Source organism: Patagioenas fasciata, chromosome 3 (genome assembly GCF_037038585.1).
Source record: "Patagioenas fasciata isolate bPatFas1 chromosome 3, bPatFas1.hap1, whole genome shotgun sequence".
NCBI classification, from domain to species: Eukaryota; Metazoa; Chordata; class Aves; order Columbiformes; family Columbidae; genus Patagioenas; species Patagioenas fasciata.
In genome coordinates, this window is record NC_092522.1 from 1450655 (window position 1) to 1465261 (window position 14607).

The following is a 14607-nucleotide window of genomic DNA, read 5'->3' on the forward strand; positions in this document are numbered from 1 at the left end:
CATTGTCATAATGTGTTCCTGTCCTTCCTGCGAGGAAGGAATGTGGCTCTTCAGGACTGTAACTGGCGCTGGATCCACCCGCCCGCCCGGCTTTGATCACCTCCAGCTCCACTGGCCCTCCTGCAATCAGAATAGGAAGCACTGGTACAAGTGTGTCTTTCATCCTAGAACAAGTCTTTAGCTTTGTCTCTCTAGCTGTGGCATGGATCCTATAGAGTGCTGAGTTTCTTTTTCTTTGGAAACCAAATGTTCAGTTTTGATGGCTGTGATTCATGGCTCTTTCTGCCTTTGATTTAAATAACAGTGCAGGATTTCAAGGTGCTTTTCAATCCTGAATATCAGAACACAGCAGTAAGCCCACATGGAATTTTTATGTCAGATGTTATGACCCTTTTATCAGACTTGCATCATCCCACAGCTGGTCAGCTCGGAATTACCCAAGTGGCTTTATCTCCAAGAAGAAACTGAAGTAGTTCAGCAAATGCTGTACCTTTCCTGTTTGGGCAAACACGTCCCACTGTGTACGCACCCACTGGAGCTGGGGCTCAAGGCTTCAAGAAGGGTGGATGTTCCTGTTCCTAGAAGCTTGCTGAGGGATTCTGAGCCCTCCAACAGCCTCATCCCAAGTGCACCTCATGTTTTCATTCTCCCTCTAACCAGTTTGGCTCTCTTTAGATCCCAAAGAGAAGCTGCAAAGGCCAGGAGGAGGAGATTGTATGAAAGCAATCGAGGTGAAAGCGAGGAAGTGCATTTTCCTTTTTTGCCGTCTCTGACTTTCAGTGTCCTGTGCTCAGAGTTTTCCCACCCACTTAGGAAAGCAGGAGGCCTTGATCCTGGCCTGGTGCCTTCTTTCTGCAGTGTTTGGAATATTATGAGGTAGCGTCGCAGGATGGAGTAGGAAATGGTCAGCTGGGATGCTCTGGTGACTGTTCCCCTGCTCCCCGCTGTCCTGTGTCACCCTCGCTGCCCCCAGGGCCATCCTGCCTGGGGGACATGTGCGGGAGTTCCTATTCCGAATGGCAGGCAGCTCACAGAGACCGAATGTTTTGTGAGCCCATTTTTCCCAACGCATTTCCTCAATTCCAAAGCTATTTGTGCAGAGCCCTGCAAAAACCATCCGGTGCGCTGCTGTTCAGGAAATCCGTGTGATGGCTCTCCCGGCCTGCGAGGCTGATAAGCCTGGAGAACAAAGCCCCAGGGCTGGGTGCAGTGGGAGTGGTAGCAAAGGAAGCCTCTTTGGTTTGACAAAAATCTGCTCTCCCAACCAGGCTCCACCTGCCTGTATAACAAAGGACCAAAACAAACAAGCACAAGTATGTGTAGTGGCTCCATACTTCCCATATGGAGCTCTTTGTAGTTTTTCCGTATTGTTGCTGGTGTTTTTTGCTGTCTTACTTTCAAGCTGTTCCAGAGGAGAGCGCGCTATCCGTGGGTGCAGCAGACAGACCCTGCCCTACCGTGGTTCCATCCAAATGGACGTGGAGGCGCAGGCTGAGGAACGAGGGTGCAGGAGCGGAGTTGGAGCTGCGCAGCTGCAGAGAAACACCTCAGCACAACCTTTCAGTGCTGCTCACAGGGAGGAATAAATGGGCATAGGGACATGGAGAAAGGGTGAGGGAAGGAGCTGGATATGGATAAAACTATCACTAGGTAGCTTTTCCAGCTCAGTAAGGAGCAGGTTTCCCCAGCGCAGCAGCCCCTGCGTTGCTGCCTTCTGCTGTTTCTGCCAGTACAGAGAAGCGTTTCCTCCTCCGTTTTCTCTTGGAAGAGCATAAGGGCGCTGCCCTGGTCTGCGCTGCCTGCACATGGCCTCTGATTCTGCAGGTGAGGTTTAGTTTGAAGACAGCGGCAGATCTGACTCAGATTGTGATCTGGGTCTGTTTTTCATCACTTTTTGTGTTCGTGCAACTTTCTGCTCAGCAAAGAACAGAAGTAATTTCTGTTCTTGCCCGTTCAGAAAGGAGAATACCTCTCGTTTGCTGGAACACCTAAAGCAGCTAACACTGCCTTGCATGCATCTCAGTATTCTTAGCAGGCAGTTGCGTTCACGCTATATGTAAGATTTATTGTTCCTGCCCAGGCTTTGAAAGCCACAGGCTTACAGTTAAACCACAAGTGATTCTGTCAGTTTGCAGCATTGTTAGCATTCTCAGGGGCCTCTGGGGAGACAGCCCAGGCACAGCGTGGCAAAGTTGGGATTAATTTGAGTCAGACACCTCCTTGTGCTGAACAGATCTCGTTTTCCTGTTTTAGATTCTTCATAAACAGAAGGAAGACACCCCCACGTTTTAACCGACTCCGGTACATTCCCCGTCCTCTCTTTTACCTTGTAGGTCTGGCTTAGCTTGGACATTTGGACCTTTTCAATATATGCAGAGGGAAGGCCCCTTTTAATGCAGCCCTAGGCACTGCTGTGGTGTAAGTCATATATGTGATTAGTTATGTGAACAGGCAGATGAACTCAAAGTCATTCTGAATAAGTAGAGTCTGCAGAGCAACCTTTTCTGGGATCTTCTTGCGCGATTTCTGTTCTCCAGCCTGTCTGCCTGGTCGTTCTTCCTACGCCCTTCTGGTGTTCTGCTAGTAGAGGGCAGGGGCAGCTTTCTGGTCGTAGGGGTAGATACACACAGAAAAGTCTCAAATCTCTGTCACTGGAGCTTTTAAAGAATTTAGGGCAACATGAACTAATAATATTTAGGTATAGCCAGTCTGGGGAAAGGAAAACAGACTAAACGAATTCTTTATGTCCTTCATTCCCGTAACAATAGCATCTATTTTGCAGTGAAAATACAGGAATTCCTGCCCGTTCCATCCTCAGAATTCTACTACCGCATCTTCAGGTACCCGGTTTAAACCTTGTCATAGTTCAGCCTGGTTCTTCAGGGAATACTCATCTTTCAGCCTCACTCCAGGTCATCCTGAACAACCAAAAAACCTTTTACAGTTAAATAGCTCGAAGTGCCAGAGATCATGTGTGTTATGCGGAGAGAAAAACCAAACCCAAGAGCTACGTCATCATGTGTTTGGTATCCCTGCGTGGTTTCCCTCCAAAGCTCCTCAAGTTGGTATTTCCAGCACTCTCTGGGAGATATTTTTGTCTGTTTTCTGAAGTCAAGTTTTCTCAACATAAGAACTTCTCTGCTTACTCTTAGCTCTATTCAAATAAGTGTCATGAAAATTCTCCTTTTAATTTCACAACGTGTGTGCTCTCCAGAATACATGAGTCTATCATGTAATCTAGCCTTGAATCTATGAAATCATCGCGATAAAATCACCCAAGCAATTCCTTGCTTCATTTTAGCAACCTGAGTAATGCTCTGTATTTGCCCAGGCATATAAGAACCAACCAAGAAGGTGTGGAATCAACCCCAAGGATGTTAGCTGTGTTATGGAGGTTTTTCCTAAGGCACAATATGTGTCCTTTCCTTTGTGCCCTCCCAGGTAACACCTGTCAAACCCTCGGGATTACCTCGGTTTGGACTCCAGCCCCCAGCTTTGATGGGTACCTATGTCTTCCTTGCCATCTCATCTGTAAATCAGTTTTCCTGACCTACAGCTGTGGAGATGCTGCTTACCTGGTTATTCAGAGGAAGCTGTTGAGACAAAACAGAAGCAATTTGTAGTCCTGTGAAGGGTTTTCTCCTGTTCCTCTGCCTACAGACCTTGTGCTTTTATGTAGAACATGTTCCTAAGTATTCCTCATGTTTCTGAAGTCACGACATTTGTGCCAGACGGCTTGCTCTGGTAACTTATTGTAGATCAGGAAAAGTGGTATCTTAATCCAGTTGTTGTCATCAACGTGTAATTGATCATCTTTTAGAATATAATGAGTCTCTGGAGATTTTCACTGTCATGGATTTATTGAGCTGTTGCCAGCATGTGCTGAGATCATCTCGTGAATTGCCACCCTTTGAAAGAATTTCCAACTCTCTGTCCGTAGTCAGCTCAGATTATTACAGAGGACAGCAATATTTCGCTTTGAGACCCTGTATGGTGAAATATGAACAAATCCAACACAATGAGCAGTAAATAAAAGTTATCTTCTTTACTCTGCCTCCTCTATATAAATTGCCTCGTAAGTAATGGAAGTACTGAGGGACAGGGGTAACTGCGCCAAACTGAGTGTTAGTTAATAACACGCTCAGAGGTCCCTTGGGAGTCATTTGAAGAACCAGCAAGAGCCCTGGGACTGCCAGCCTGGCTGATCCTTCCCATGCAAACAGTCACGAATTAAAAATAGGGCTTCTGGACTAAACTCCGCTTCTCTCTACTCTTAAACGATCGAAAAAAATATGTTCCAGTGTGCACAAAGCTTGATTTGCAGAAACACACAGGTGTGTTGCCTGCGTTGTTTGTTAAATACAGCAATTGAAAGGTTATATAAACCGTTCCGGCTTTGTTCAGGAGCAGGAGGTGCTGAATATAGCGAGGGTGTATTTATTATAAAGTGCATTACAGCAAGTGCACACTTTGCAAGAGCCGCATAACAATCTTATTGTTGCAGTTTTGCAGATCATTTTCTTACGTTTTTTGGCAAACAGTGTGAACTTCCCCGTGGTCTTGCAATGAGCGGGCCAAATTGTGTCCGTCACACTCGTGCAACCTGCTGGCTTGAACGTTTTCCCTGTGTATTTAGCTGGTCACAAAAACAAGCAGATGCTGAACTCGAGTAAGCACATGAAATAACACCTGTGTATCTGAGCTTCCGAAATGTCCTTCAGCGGAAAGGCAGAAAGAGACCCACACCCCGTACTCCTGCAATACGTGTGGCCCAGAGAGGCTGCAGAGCCCAACAAGTGACAGTTTTGCATGAAATGCCTATTTCAAGGTGGTTTTTTTCTGTTATTTTTTTTACTAGACATCGGAAGAACCGTGAAGCAGCCAGTGAACTTCTGATGAGACTGAAGGACAACAGGGATCTTCAGAAGTTTCTTCAGGATTGTCAAGAGGTAAATGACATCCTTTCAGTTTTATGGCTGCACCCTGCAGAAGAGCATTCTTACCCCCTAGTTCATGAGGACTGGAATACTCAGCGTTTGGCAGTCAAGCCATCCAATAGTATTTAGTCCCAAGTAAACAATTCACAAAGACCCCACCCAAAACCCTGCAATATTATTTTCCTCAGGAACTGAATTTCCTTTTGTCATCCCACCGAAAGACAGGGAAAATCGCCAAAAGCAGTGAGGATTTTCTGCTGTGGTATATATTAATTATCTGGAATCTGGTGGGATTAGCACTGAACTCACTAAGGATTGTGTTTCTGGCCGTGTGTAGGTAGGTGGGCTGGTGCAGGAGGTTTCGAGTGATTTCTGCAAAGCATGAGTCAGAAGAACAGGAGGTCAGGAATAAGAGGCGAGCAGGATTAAACGGGATCACTTTTAATGTGTTATTTATCTGATAGTTTGCATGTGTTTAAAGTTGTTAAGTACTATAACATTTAAAAAAAGAAATCCTTTCCAGATTTTTAGTGACTTGCACTGTGTACACTGAAGCCAACATTCTAAACTTAGGAATAATCTTGTTCCTAGCACGAGGAATTAATCAAGTAATTTTGAGGTTATTTCATGCAATGCTGGCAGGTGTTGAAGAGCCTTGCATTAAAAGCGAGCTGTCCTTAGCTGAAGCCTGCAAAGAGCTGTCTGTGACAAAGCCCTGCTTATCAATTCAGGAGTCGGTACATTAGCTGCACATCTTCAGCAGCTGCAGGAGACTGGAAGTCACTGCATGTGTCTGAAAGGAATTGCTCCACAGCTGAGATTTTGTAATAGAAACAAACAAAACGCTGATCAGAAACCGGGCAAATGATATTTACTGCTTGGTTGCCTGGATGCAGTCTGTTTTCCTGCATTGCGTAAGCTAGCCATGAACTTGGCTTGAAATCGCTTCTTCCTTGGTAGTAAAAACATGACAGAGCAGCAAAAGTTGGGCTGTTATTGGCAGCAGCTTCTTCCTTCCTCGGTAACATCTCTAGAGAAGCACCCCGGCTCTTGGAGCTCTTCTGGCCTCTCTCAGTGCGGTTGTGTTCCCCAGGATCTGTTTTTTCCCCTGGATCATTGAGAGAAAAGGGAAACATAAAAGCTGCAGTGTCTGGCTGCCTGAATGCCTTTCCTCCCCATTGTTGCTCTCCAGCCGCTGAAGCGTGGGTGTCTGCGCTGTGCGCTTCAAAGGCGGAACTTGCAATGCCCAAATGTTACCAATTTCTCCGACCCTTTTGAGAGGCCGTTAGCCTTGTCGATAATTGTGTGGTTGTTTTCTGAGCAGACAGCCATAATGAGGCTTGGAATTGGCATGAACACGATTACCAAGGGGCTGCTGATACCTGCGCTGGGCTGGAGGGACTGCAGGGATCCCCCATCCTGGGGTGCACGGTCGAGGGAACACCTCGCACTTGGCCTTTTCCTTAGCACTGGCTGTGCAGCTGGAGAGTTGTCAGAAAACAGATGAAACAGATGTGAAGCAGTCTCTTTGTCACCTGGCAATGATCCTTCGGCCTTGCTGCCCGCCGCTGTAGGGGTGTTTTCCCACCCATCCGTGACCTGAGGAAAGGCGGAGTGTTTTCTGCAGCCCCTGCCCTCGCTGGTGCTGCAGCATTATTGTCACTGTGGCCTCCTGTCCCTCACACCTTCCTGCCTCCGACTGGCAGAGTCGGTGGCACTCGAGGAGGTGGCAGGATAACAGTGCTCACAACAACAGCTCAGCAGCAGTAAATCTGCCCTCCCGGTCCCCGACGAGGGAGAACGCAGCAGACTGTCTTCATGTTAGCGCTCAGAGACAGCGGCACAGGCTCATCCTGGGCTGTTGCTTTTTTGGTCGGTTTCTTGCATTCGTGAATACAAATGTGTTAAATAAATTTGCTGAGTGAATGAATTGGAGCAACAGCAGAACATCCTGAAAGAGGAGATCTGATGAATTCTGCCATCCCGTTTGCTTTGACCTCCTCCTGTTTCACAACTCACCTTCCAGGAGATGAGAGCTGATCTCCCCTGGAAGTGCTTAGAAGTCCCAGCGCTGCCTGGGCTAATTTCTCTGGGGACACCAGAGCGGGAGCGTTTGGCGAGACCCTGCACGTCGCAGGTTTTCTGCCTGTTCAGAGCGTGTGGCAGGTTCTGTCCTGCGGTGCAGATGTCTCTGAACCCCCTGCCGCGAGACGGGCTGTGGCAGCTTGGGGTTCACAGCGGCTGGGAAGGCAGCAGCAGTCGTGGTTCTCTCACCTTCCCTTCTCGCTCTGCCAGATTTGCAAGGTTCTGTCTCTGCGTTTCTCCTAGATCGCGCCTGGTTTTCCTCGCAGGGTGTTAGAGTCTGCTGGGGCTGAGAGCAGAGAGCGTTTTGAGGTAGAGGTGCGAGGGATGGGAGGAAGGCTGATAGGGAGCTCTGCTGGCATTAACAACCGACTTGGGCTTTTCTGAGAAATAAATCCCCCACACATCAATCTGAGGCACTGTTTTGGGGAATTATTGTATTATTTTTTAAATCTACTTTTGCACTGAAGATACTGACTTCCAGTGACTATAGCGGTTGCAAAAAACAGATTTTAATAGTCACCTCTTAAATGCTTTATTTGCACTTCTGTGTGAGCAGAAGGAACATAACAATGTTGCGAGAGGCAGAAATGAGGGTTTGATCCCCTCGTACCCTCTGTGTCTCAGTTATCCCCCTGTTAATGCCAACAACCTTTTTGGGAAGCGCTTTGAGATCCTCAGAAGCCTCGGTGCTGTGACTGAGACAAAGCCAACAATGGAAGGCAAGCAGGGCGCTCTGCAGGGCACAGCAGCTGTCTCCTACCCACAACAGCAGGAGTAGAACCACCGGTTTGGGGTTCTGCAGTAACCCCGAATGTAGCCCTTGATTGTTAAGTAGCGCAGTAGCCTGTTACAACCTAAACGTCGCTGTCTATGGAGGTCTTGATTAACATAGACATTTTTCTCTTTAGATTTGATTCAAGATCAGATGAGGAGTTTCTTTGGTTGCTCTGATAAGTTTTCCCCTTTTGTGGAGCTTAACAGCGTGTTTAAAGGACAATTTTGAAAAGACTTGTGAATGCTAAATGCATTTGTTGCCCTGTATCCCGAGCACATAGCGGAGAGCTGGCGAGTCTCGCCCGTGCTCCGTTCCTCTCCTTGTCAGGACGGCGTGCATCGCTGAAGCGGCGTTCTAAAAGCAAAACTTAGATTGGTTTCGACATTTTCCACTTGGGTAGGCGACTCTAAGGATGCAGAAAATGAATGTTTTTCAAATTCTGTAAATGTTGCGGTGAATATTTTTTTTATCCACACCTAAGGGACAGATAAAGCAGTCAGACTCACCCTAGGAGGAAATGTCGTGTTGGCTGCTGGGATCATTTTCACGTGCTGTTTGCCCTTGGGTAATGTTGCAAGGGAAGAGCGGTACGAAAATGCACCATGACCAGCAAGCAGGACACGTGTCCCTGTTTCTCTTGCTGTTGAACTGGGTGAGACCCATGTGTTTGATTTTGCTCATCGTGGAGTTGTTTCCTTTTTGCCTGAGTCATGGGTTATTTATATGTTGGAGATGGATGTTTAAATGTAACTGTTAAAGAGGCGGATCCTTGACTGAACCCTGAGTGAACGAGGCATCTCTCTATCCTTCATCTGGAAGCATTTTGATACTTCGGGTTATTTCGCACTACAGATGTTTACACAAACTCTTGTGTATTTTTCTTGCAGCTCTCGCTCTGGATCAACGAGAAGATGCTTACGGCCCAGGATATGTCCTACGATGAGGCAAGGAACCTGCACAGCAAATGGCTGAAGCATCAGGCGTTCATGGCAGAACTTGCATCTAACAAAGAATGGCTGGAGAAGATTGAAAAGGTAACTAAAGAACGACTGAAAAATGCCCTTATCTTTGTCAAAGATGGTTATGCACAGATCTGTTCCTCTGCAGAACTGGTTCTTGAATCATCTCCCCAGCTGAGGTAAAAGGAGATTTCACTACTGCAGAATAAGCATCCATGACATGGTGTCTCCATCTAACTCATTTTATTCCTCATTGTTGTTGAGAGGTTTTTATCCAGGACATTATCACAGAGTAGTCATTGGCTACGTTGCCAGTTTAATGTTGTCTAGTCTTTCTTCTCTGTTAGGAAGGCACAACCTGGTTTTCATACCCAAAGGGTAAAAGGGGCAGTGTTGTGGTTTGAGCCAATAAAGTGGAACTATTTCCTGGGAAATAACGGAATGTAGATGAATAACTGAATTTAGGCTGCCATGCTCATTTTCCTTCATTCAAGACTACAATCAGGCTGCCTTTCTCCATGCAAAATCAGTGCATAAAGTACAGCCAGTTTTGTGATTAATTAAGATTCACAGCTCTGTATCAAGTTACTTTGAAGGCTTTAATAGGCCGTGATGAGCTGTACTGTTTTTTCCCCTCCATTTCTCATGTGCAGCTCTGGAACACTAAGGAGGTCTCGTCCTTAGCTCTGACAGTGGGTTTCTGTTCAGCGTAAGTTAGCTTAATTGCTCATTTCCTCTCCCCCTTGGCACTCTGTATCCCATTAGAGGCTTTTCTGTGATCTGCAAATAGCAATACCCTTTAATGGTGTAATTAGAAGGCTGCTCTTAGTACTGGAAGTACTTTTTTAGTGATGCTAATACATCCTCACCCGTTGTCTCTAAAAAATCAGATTGCAGCAAAGTACCGAAGTTGCATATCAGCCACAGCTGGCAATCACCATATTAATGTTACCAGCGCTCACAGCTATTAAATGTACTGGGTTTTGCATAGGGTTCACATCGAAAAAGATTTTGTCCCTTGTCAGCACCACCCAGGTGCAGAGGTAGAGGTGCAATTAGAAGTAAAGAAAATATTTGCAAAACTAATCCGCGGTCCCACCTGGGGCAGCTGTCCCGCTCCCGTCCGAGCAGCGGGGAAGGGAGCGCAGGCGTTGCTTGACCTCCCGTTGCCAGGAAACCCTCTTCCTGACAGCAGATGGACCTGGGAGCTGATGTTCTGGAAGGAGTTACTGGATAATTGGAGATAGAAAATGAGTGGTTGATGCCGCCAGCAGATGAGGAATCCTGAGTGCTTACTAATCAGAATAATTTAACTAACAGTCTGCGAGTGCTTCCGAGGAGGTACCATTTTGTTGCTCTTTGCCTTGCAGGAGGGAATGCAGCTCATCGCAGAGAAACCAGAGACTGAAGCCGTAGTGAAAGAAAAGCTGACGGGTCTCCATCAGATGTGGGAAGAGCTTGAATCCACTACCCAGACCAAGGCTCAGCGTCTCTTTGATGCAAACAAGGCGGAGCTTTTCACCCAGAGCTGTGCCGATCTGGATAAGTGGCTGAATGGTTTGGAGAGTCAGATTCAGTCGGACGACTACGGCAAAGATCTCACCAGTGTCAACATCCTGTTGAAGAAGCAGCAGGTAAAAGGAGCGCAGGTGGTGGAGTGGGCAGGCGGCAATACCTGCACTCAAAGGAACCCATGGGGCATCCTTTCTTTTTAGAAAAGAATTAATTTGCTTTTCTTTGTTCCTGTTTTTTTCATGTAACTTTAAGAAGAACCAGAAATGCACCCAGACACCCAGCCATAAATCTTGTGATACAATCTCTACCTAATAACCCCTTCCTTCCCCACGTTAATATCTCTGTTCTGTCTGCTGCTGTAGTCTTCCCGTCACTGGTCGTTCCCTCCCTGACCGGCAGCTGTTCTTCCTCCTTATGAAGCTGTTGACATACCCTGGTCATATCAACTGCTTTTACCCCAGTTGTCAGGACCTTTTTGCCATGTTTCTGTTTAGATGCTGGAGAATCAAATGGATGTCCGGAAGAAGGAGATCGAGGAGCTGCAAAGCCAGGCACGGGCTTTAAGTCAAGAAGGGAAGAGCACAGATGAAGTAGATGGCAAGCGCCTTACTGTAGAAAAGAAATTTTTGGAGCTGTTGGAACCTTTGAACGAAAGAAAGGCAAACCTGCTGGCCTCCAAAGAGATCCACCAGTTCAACCGGGACGTGGAAGATGAAATTGTGAGTATAAAAGAAATCTTCCTCCCTAGACAACAGGAAAATGCCACAGCTATTGCAGTGCTCTCGCAAGAAGACACCTCTTGATCGTGTCTCTCAGTAACAGGTTTGAGGGATGCTGCTTTTTGTCTCTGGTGTGCACCAGCCTCTCTCTGCTGCCCCAGCTGTATCTTGAAATCAAACGTGCTTTTCTCCTCTTACTTCCAGTTGTGGGTCGGAGAGAGGATGCCTATAGCTACATCTACTGATCATGGACACAACCTTCAGACCGTGCAGCTACTAATAAAGAAAAATCAGGTGAGTAGGTGTTGTTCGAGCTCCATGCCTCTTATTTCTCCGTAGCGCTGAATAATGCATGAAAGAAAGGCTTGGGGTAAAATGATGGTGCTTCGGAGGCATTTCTTTCTCATTTGGTGCAATGTCTCATAAATGTGCTTCTCCCCCATGTAGACCCTTCAGAAGGAAATCCAGGGACATCAGCCTCGTATCGATGACATTTTTGAGAGGAGTCAGAACATCATCACAGAGAGTAGCCCTAATGCTGAAGCGATTCAGCAGAGGCTTGCGGACTTGCAGCAGCTGTGGAACCTCCTCATCGAGGAGACCGAGAAACGCCACAGGCGCCTGGAGGAGTCTCACAGAGCGCAGCAGTATTACTTTGATGCTGCCGAGGCTGAGGCCTGGATGAGCGAGCAGGAGCTCTACATGATGTCAGAAGAGAAAGCCAAGGTGAGCAGCTCACCAACGACACTAGTTTGGATTTAATTGCTTAGCTAGAGGGGAAGAGGTGACATAATTTGAACTGTCACTAATGTAATAGTAACACAAACAAGTCTAATTCCCTTGTGAAACTTCAAGTGATCATGTCTTCTATCTGTTGTGACATCTGATGGTGTGGAGGATAGGCCTTGCTGTACCAAGCCAGTTAAGCATCCTCAGACTGTGGCTGGCAACTGTGTGCCTTCCTTTGCTTATCAACACCACCAGTTAATGCTGAGAGCTGGGTGTTGTTTTTCTTAACCACAACAACTCATAACAAGTTTGGGTCGGAATTTGTCCCCACACTTTGCTGGAGAATCCTTTGGCAGGGGCTCCCCCGGATTGCTTTGCTTTGACCCAGCCTGACAAGAGATGTGCCTAAAACTGTTCCATTTTTCTGAGCCCTGCACAATCACCAGTGTTGTGTAAACACACAAAGAGCTTCATAGAAGAGGAAATTCATCATGCTCAGTGCACAGCTGATGTAATTTTGTTCTGTATCCCAGAGGGGCTGTTGCATTCGCTCTTTCACTTGTTATTTTGCTTTCTGCTGGTACCATTTGCTGTAAACCCAGCTATTAATATACCATTGTCAGGACAACTTGTCTTGCAGTTGTTCTTGGGAGCAGTTCTTAATGAATCTTTTTGGCTACCGCTTTCTGCTCTCACACGAAGTTGTACTTGCTGTTGGTGTCTTCCTCTGGAGCGGGGACTTGACTGGCGTTTTTGGTCACCATTGCAGGATGAACAGAGTGCGGTGTCCATGCTGAAGAAACACCAGATTTTGGAACAGGCTGTAGAAGACTATGCTGAGACTGTGCACCAGCTGTCAAAGACGAGCAGAACTTTGGTGGCAGATAATCACCCAGAAAGGTATTCACTGCCATTTCTAATTAGATCAGGAGTTCTTTTAGCAGTTCGGTCATTTCATTGGGTCGTTCTAACACACGAAGACTACAGTTCAGCCTCACTCCATTCAAGATGCCTGTTGGACCCCCCTGATTTGGCCAGAGACAGGGCCAGTACGTGCAGCTGCTGATTTCTGGATGGTACTGGACACCTCCAATGGATACCTGTTGTCTCATTTATACAGGCTGGTGGTGTCAGATCTGCCAGCAGTCCTGAGAGACGAGAGTCTACGTGCTCCTTCAGCCAACTCTTGTCCAGCCCAGAGGGTCACAGTCATTGATCCTTCTGGTTGAGAGCAGCCCTCACCAAGATCTCCTCCTTCTCTTGGAGGTTCTAGTGGAATCGGAGACTGCAATCTGAGCACTTTAAAGTCTTGGGTTTGGTAGATTTATCTCAGAGAGAGAGAATTCAGGAAGCTTAAGAACTGTGTTGCTGTAAGAGCTGTAGCTAAGCAAACAGAATTCTCCACCGGCTTTGACTGCAAGGCTGATTTGACTATCAGGCTGATGTATTTTAATAACTGCTCTGCCTTTGCAGATAGGAAGATAGGACTAACTTAGGAAAGACTCTTCCTGCCTCTGGTGGGAGATTGTTATTTAGCTCAAAAGCACTCTCTTGTGGTCGTGATAATTTCCTGGCTGAGCTGAGTACTGGAGGGAAGGCCATTTGACGGGGCTGTATGGCTCAGACAAAATATAGGTAAAGGTTACGACAAGTAGAAATATTAATCACTTTTGGAAATGCCGAGCTTTTAGGAGTAAGAAACCCATGAGTACTTCTGAGATTCAAAGCAGAATTGAAGTGAAAACCCAATCCTACTTGCCTCAGCAGCTCAGATCCTGCCTGTAGTTTTGGGAGAAGACCCAAAATTTGTGGTCAAACAAATGTAGAGCTGGGTTCCCAGCTTCAGTCTCTAAATCCAGGGGGTTGTATGTACAGGGCAGAGGAGTTTTCCAGCTGGCACAGTCGCCTGTGCCAGCGGAGGGTTGGTGCAGTGTGTCTGAGTCGTGCATGCAGCAGACGTGCATTCTGTGGATCAAATACCCCAAGAGTGATTTTTATTCCTTTTTTTCCATTTACTTTTATTATTTGTAAAAGGCAAGGATGACTTAATGCTCTCTGTTGTTTTCCAGTGAGCGTATCAGCATGCGCCAGTCCAAAGTGGATAAGCTGTATGCAGGCCTGAAGGACCTGGCCGAAGAGCGCCGGGGCAAGCTGGACGAGAGGCACAGGCTGTTCCAGCTGAACCGCGAGGTGGACGACCTGGAGCAGTGGATCGCTGAGAGGGAGGTGGTGGCCGGATCCCACGAGCTGGGACAGGATTACGAACACGTAACAGTAAGTTCTTTGGGCCTGGTTGCTGGTTGACCTTCCTTTTCTGAATGCTGCACGCAGTCCATGCTTAATATAAAGGGGTGGCTGTCTGGCTTGGCTTGCTCAGGTCAGTTTGTAATCACATCACTGCACGACTCTGTTTTCTCTGCATTTCAGATGCTACAGGAGCGATTCCGAGAATTCGCGCGAGACACTGGAAACATTGGACAGGAGCGGGTTGACACCGTTAACCACATGGCAGACGAACTCATCAACTCTGGACACTCGGACGCTGCGACAATCGCAGAGTGGAAGGACGGACTCAATGAGGCCTGGGCTGATCTCCTGGAGCTCATTGACACGAGAACACAAATTCTAGCAGCCTCTTATGAACTGCACAAATTTTACCATGATGCCAAGGAGATCTTAGGACGTATTCAAGACAAACATAAGAAGCTGCCTGAAGAGCTCGGTAGAGACCAAAACACAGTGGAAACCCTGCAGAGAATGCACACAACGTTTGAGCACGATATCCAGGCGCTCGGCACGCAGGTGTGTAGCAGGCGAACGGTGCTGGGAACGGGTGTAGGAACCGGAGCCGCGGGGCTGTGCTGCCTCTGGCCCCTCCGTGCCTGGGA

General features: G+C 47.1%; 1 protein-coding gene across 4 annotated transcripts in view; it reads left to right on the top strand.

Moving 5' to 3' along the window:
* SPTBN1 (spectrin beta, non-erythrocytic 1) overlaps positions 1-14607 on the top strand; it is a 108984-nt gene that overhangs the window by 79507 nt on the left and 14870 nt on the right. For all 4 annotated transcript variants that reach the window (XM_065833463.2, XM_065833462.2, XM_065833464.2 and 1 more), the window contains 9 exons: positions 4859-4949; positions 8685-8831; positions 10127-10390; positions 10766-10990; positions 11195-11284; positions 11438-11716; positions 12489-12619; positions 13789-13993; positions 14147-14521. In XM_065833463.2, coding sequence (XP_065689535.1) covers positions 4859-4949; positions 8685-8831; positions 10127-10390; positions 10766-10990; positions 11195-11284; positions 11438-11716; positions 12489-12619; positions 13789-13993; positions 14147-14521 — 1807 coding nt within the window. The remainder of the gene's footprint in view (positions 1-4858; positions 4950-8684; positions 8832-10126; positions 10391-10765; positions 10991-11194; positions 11285-11437; positions 11717-12488; positions 12620-13788; positions 13994-14146; positions 14522-14607) is intronic.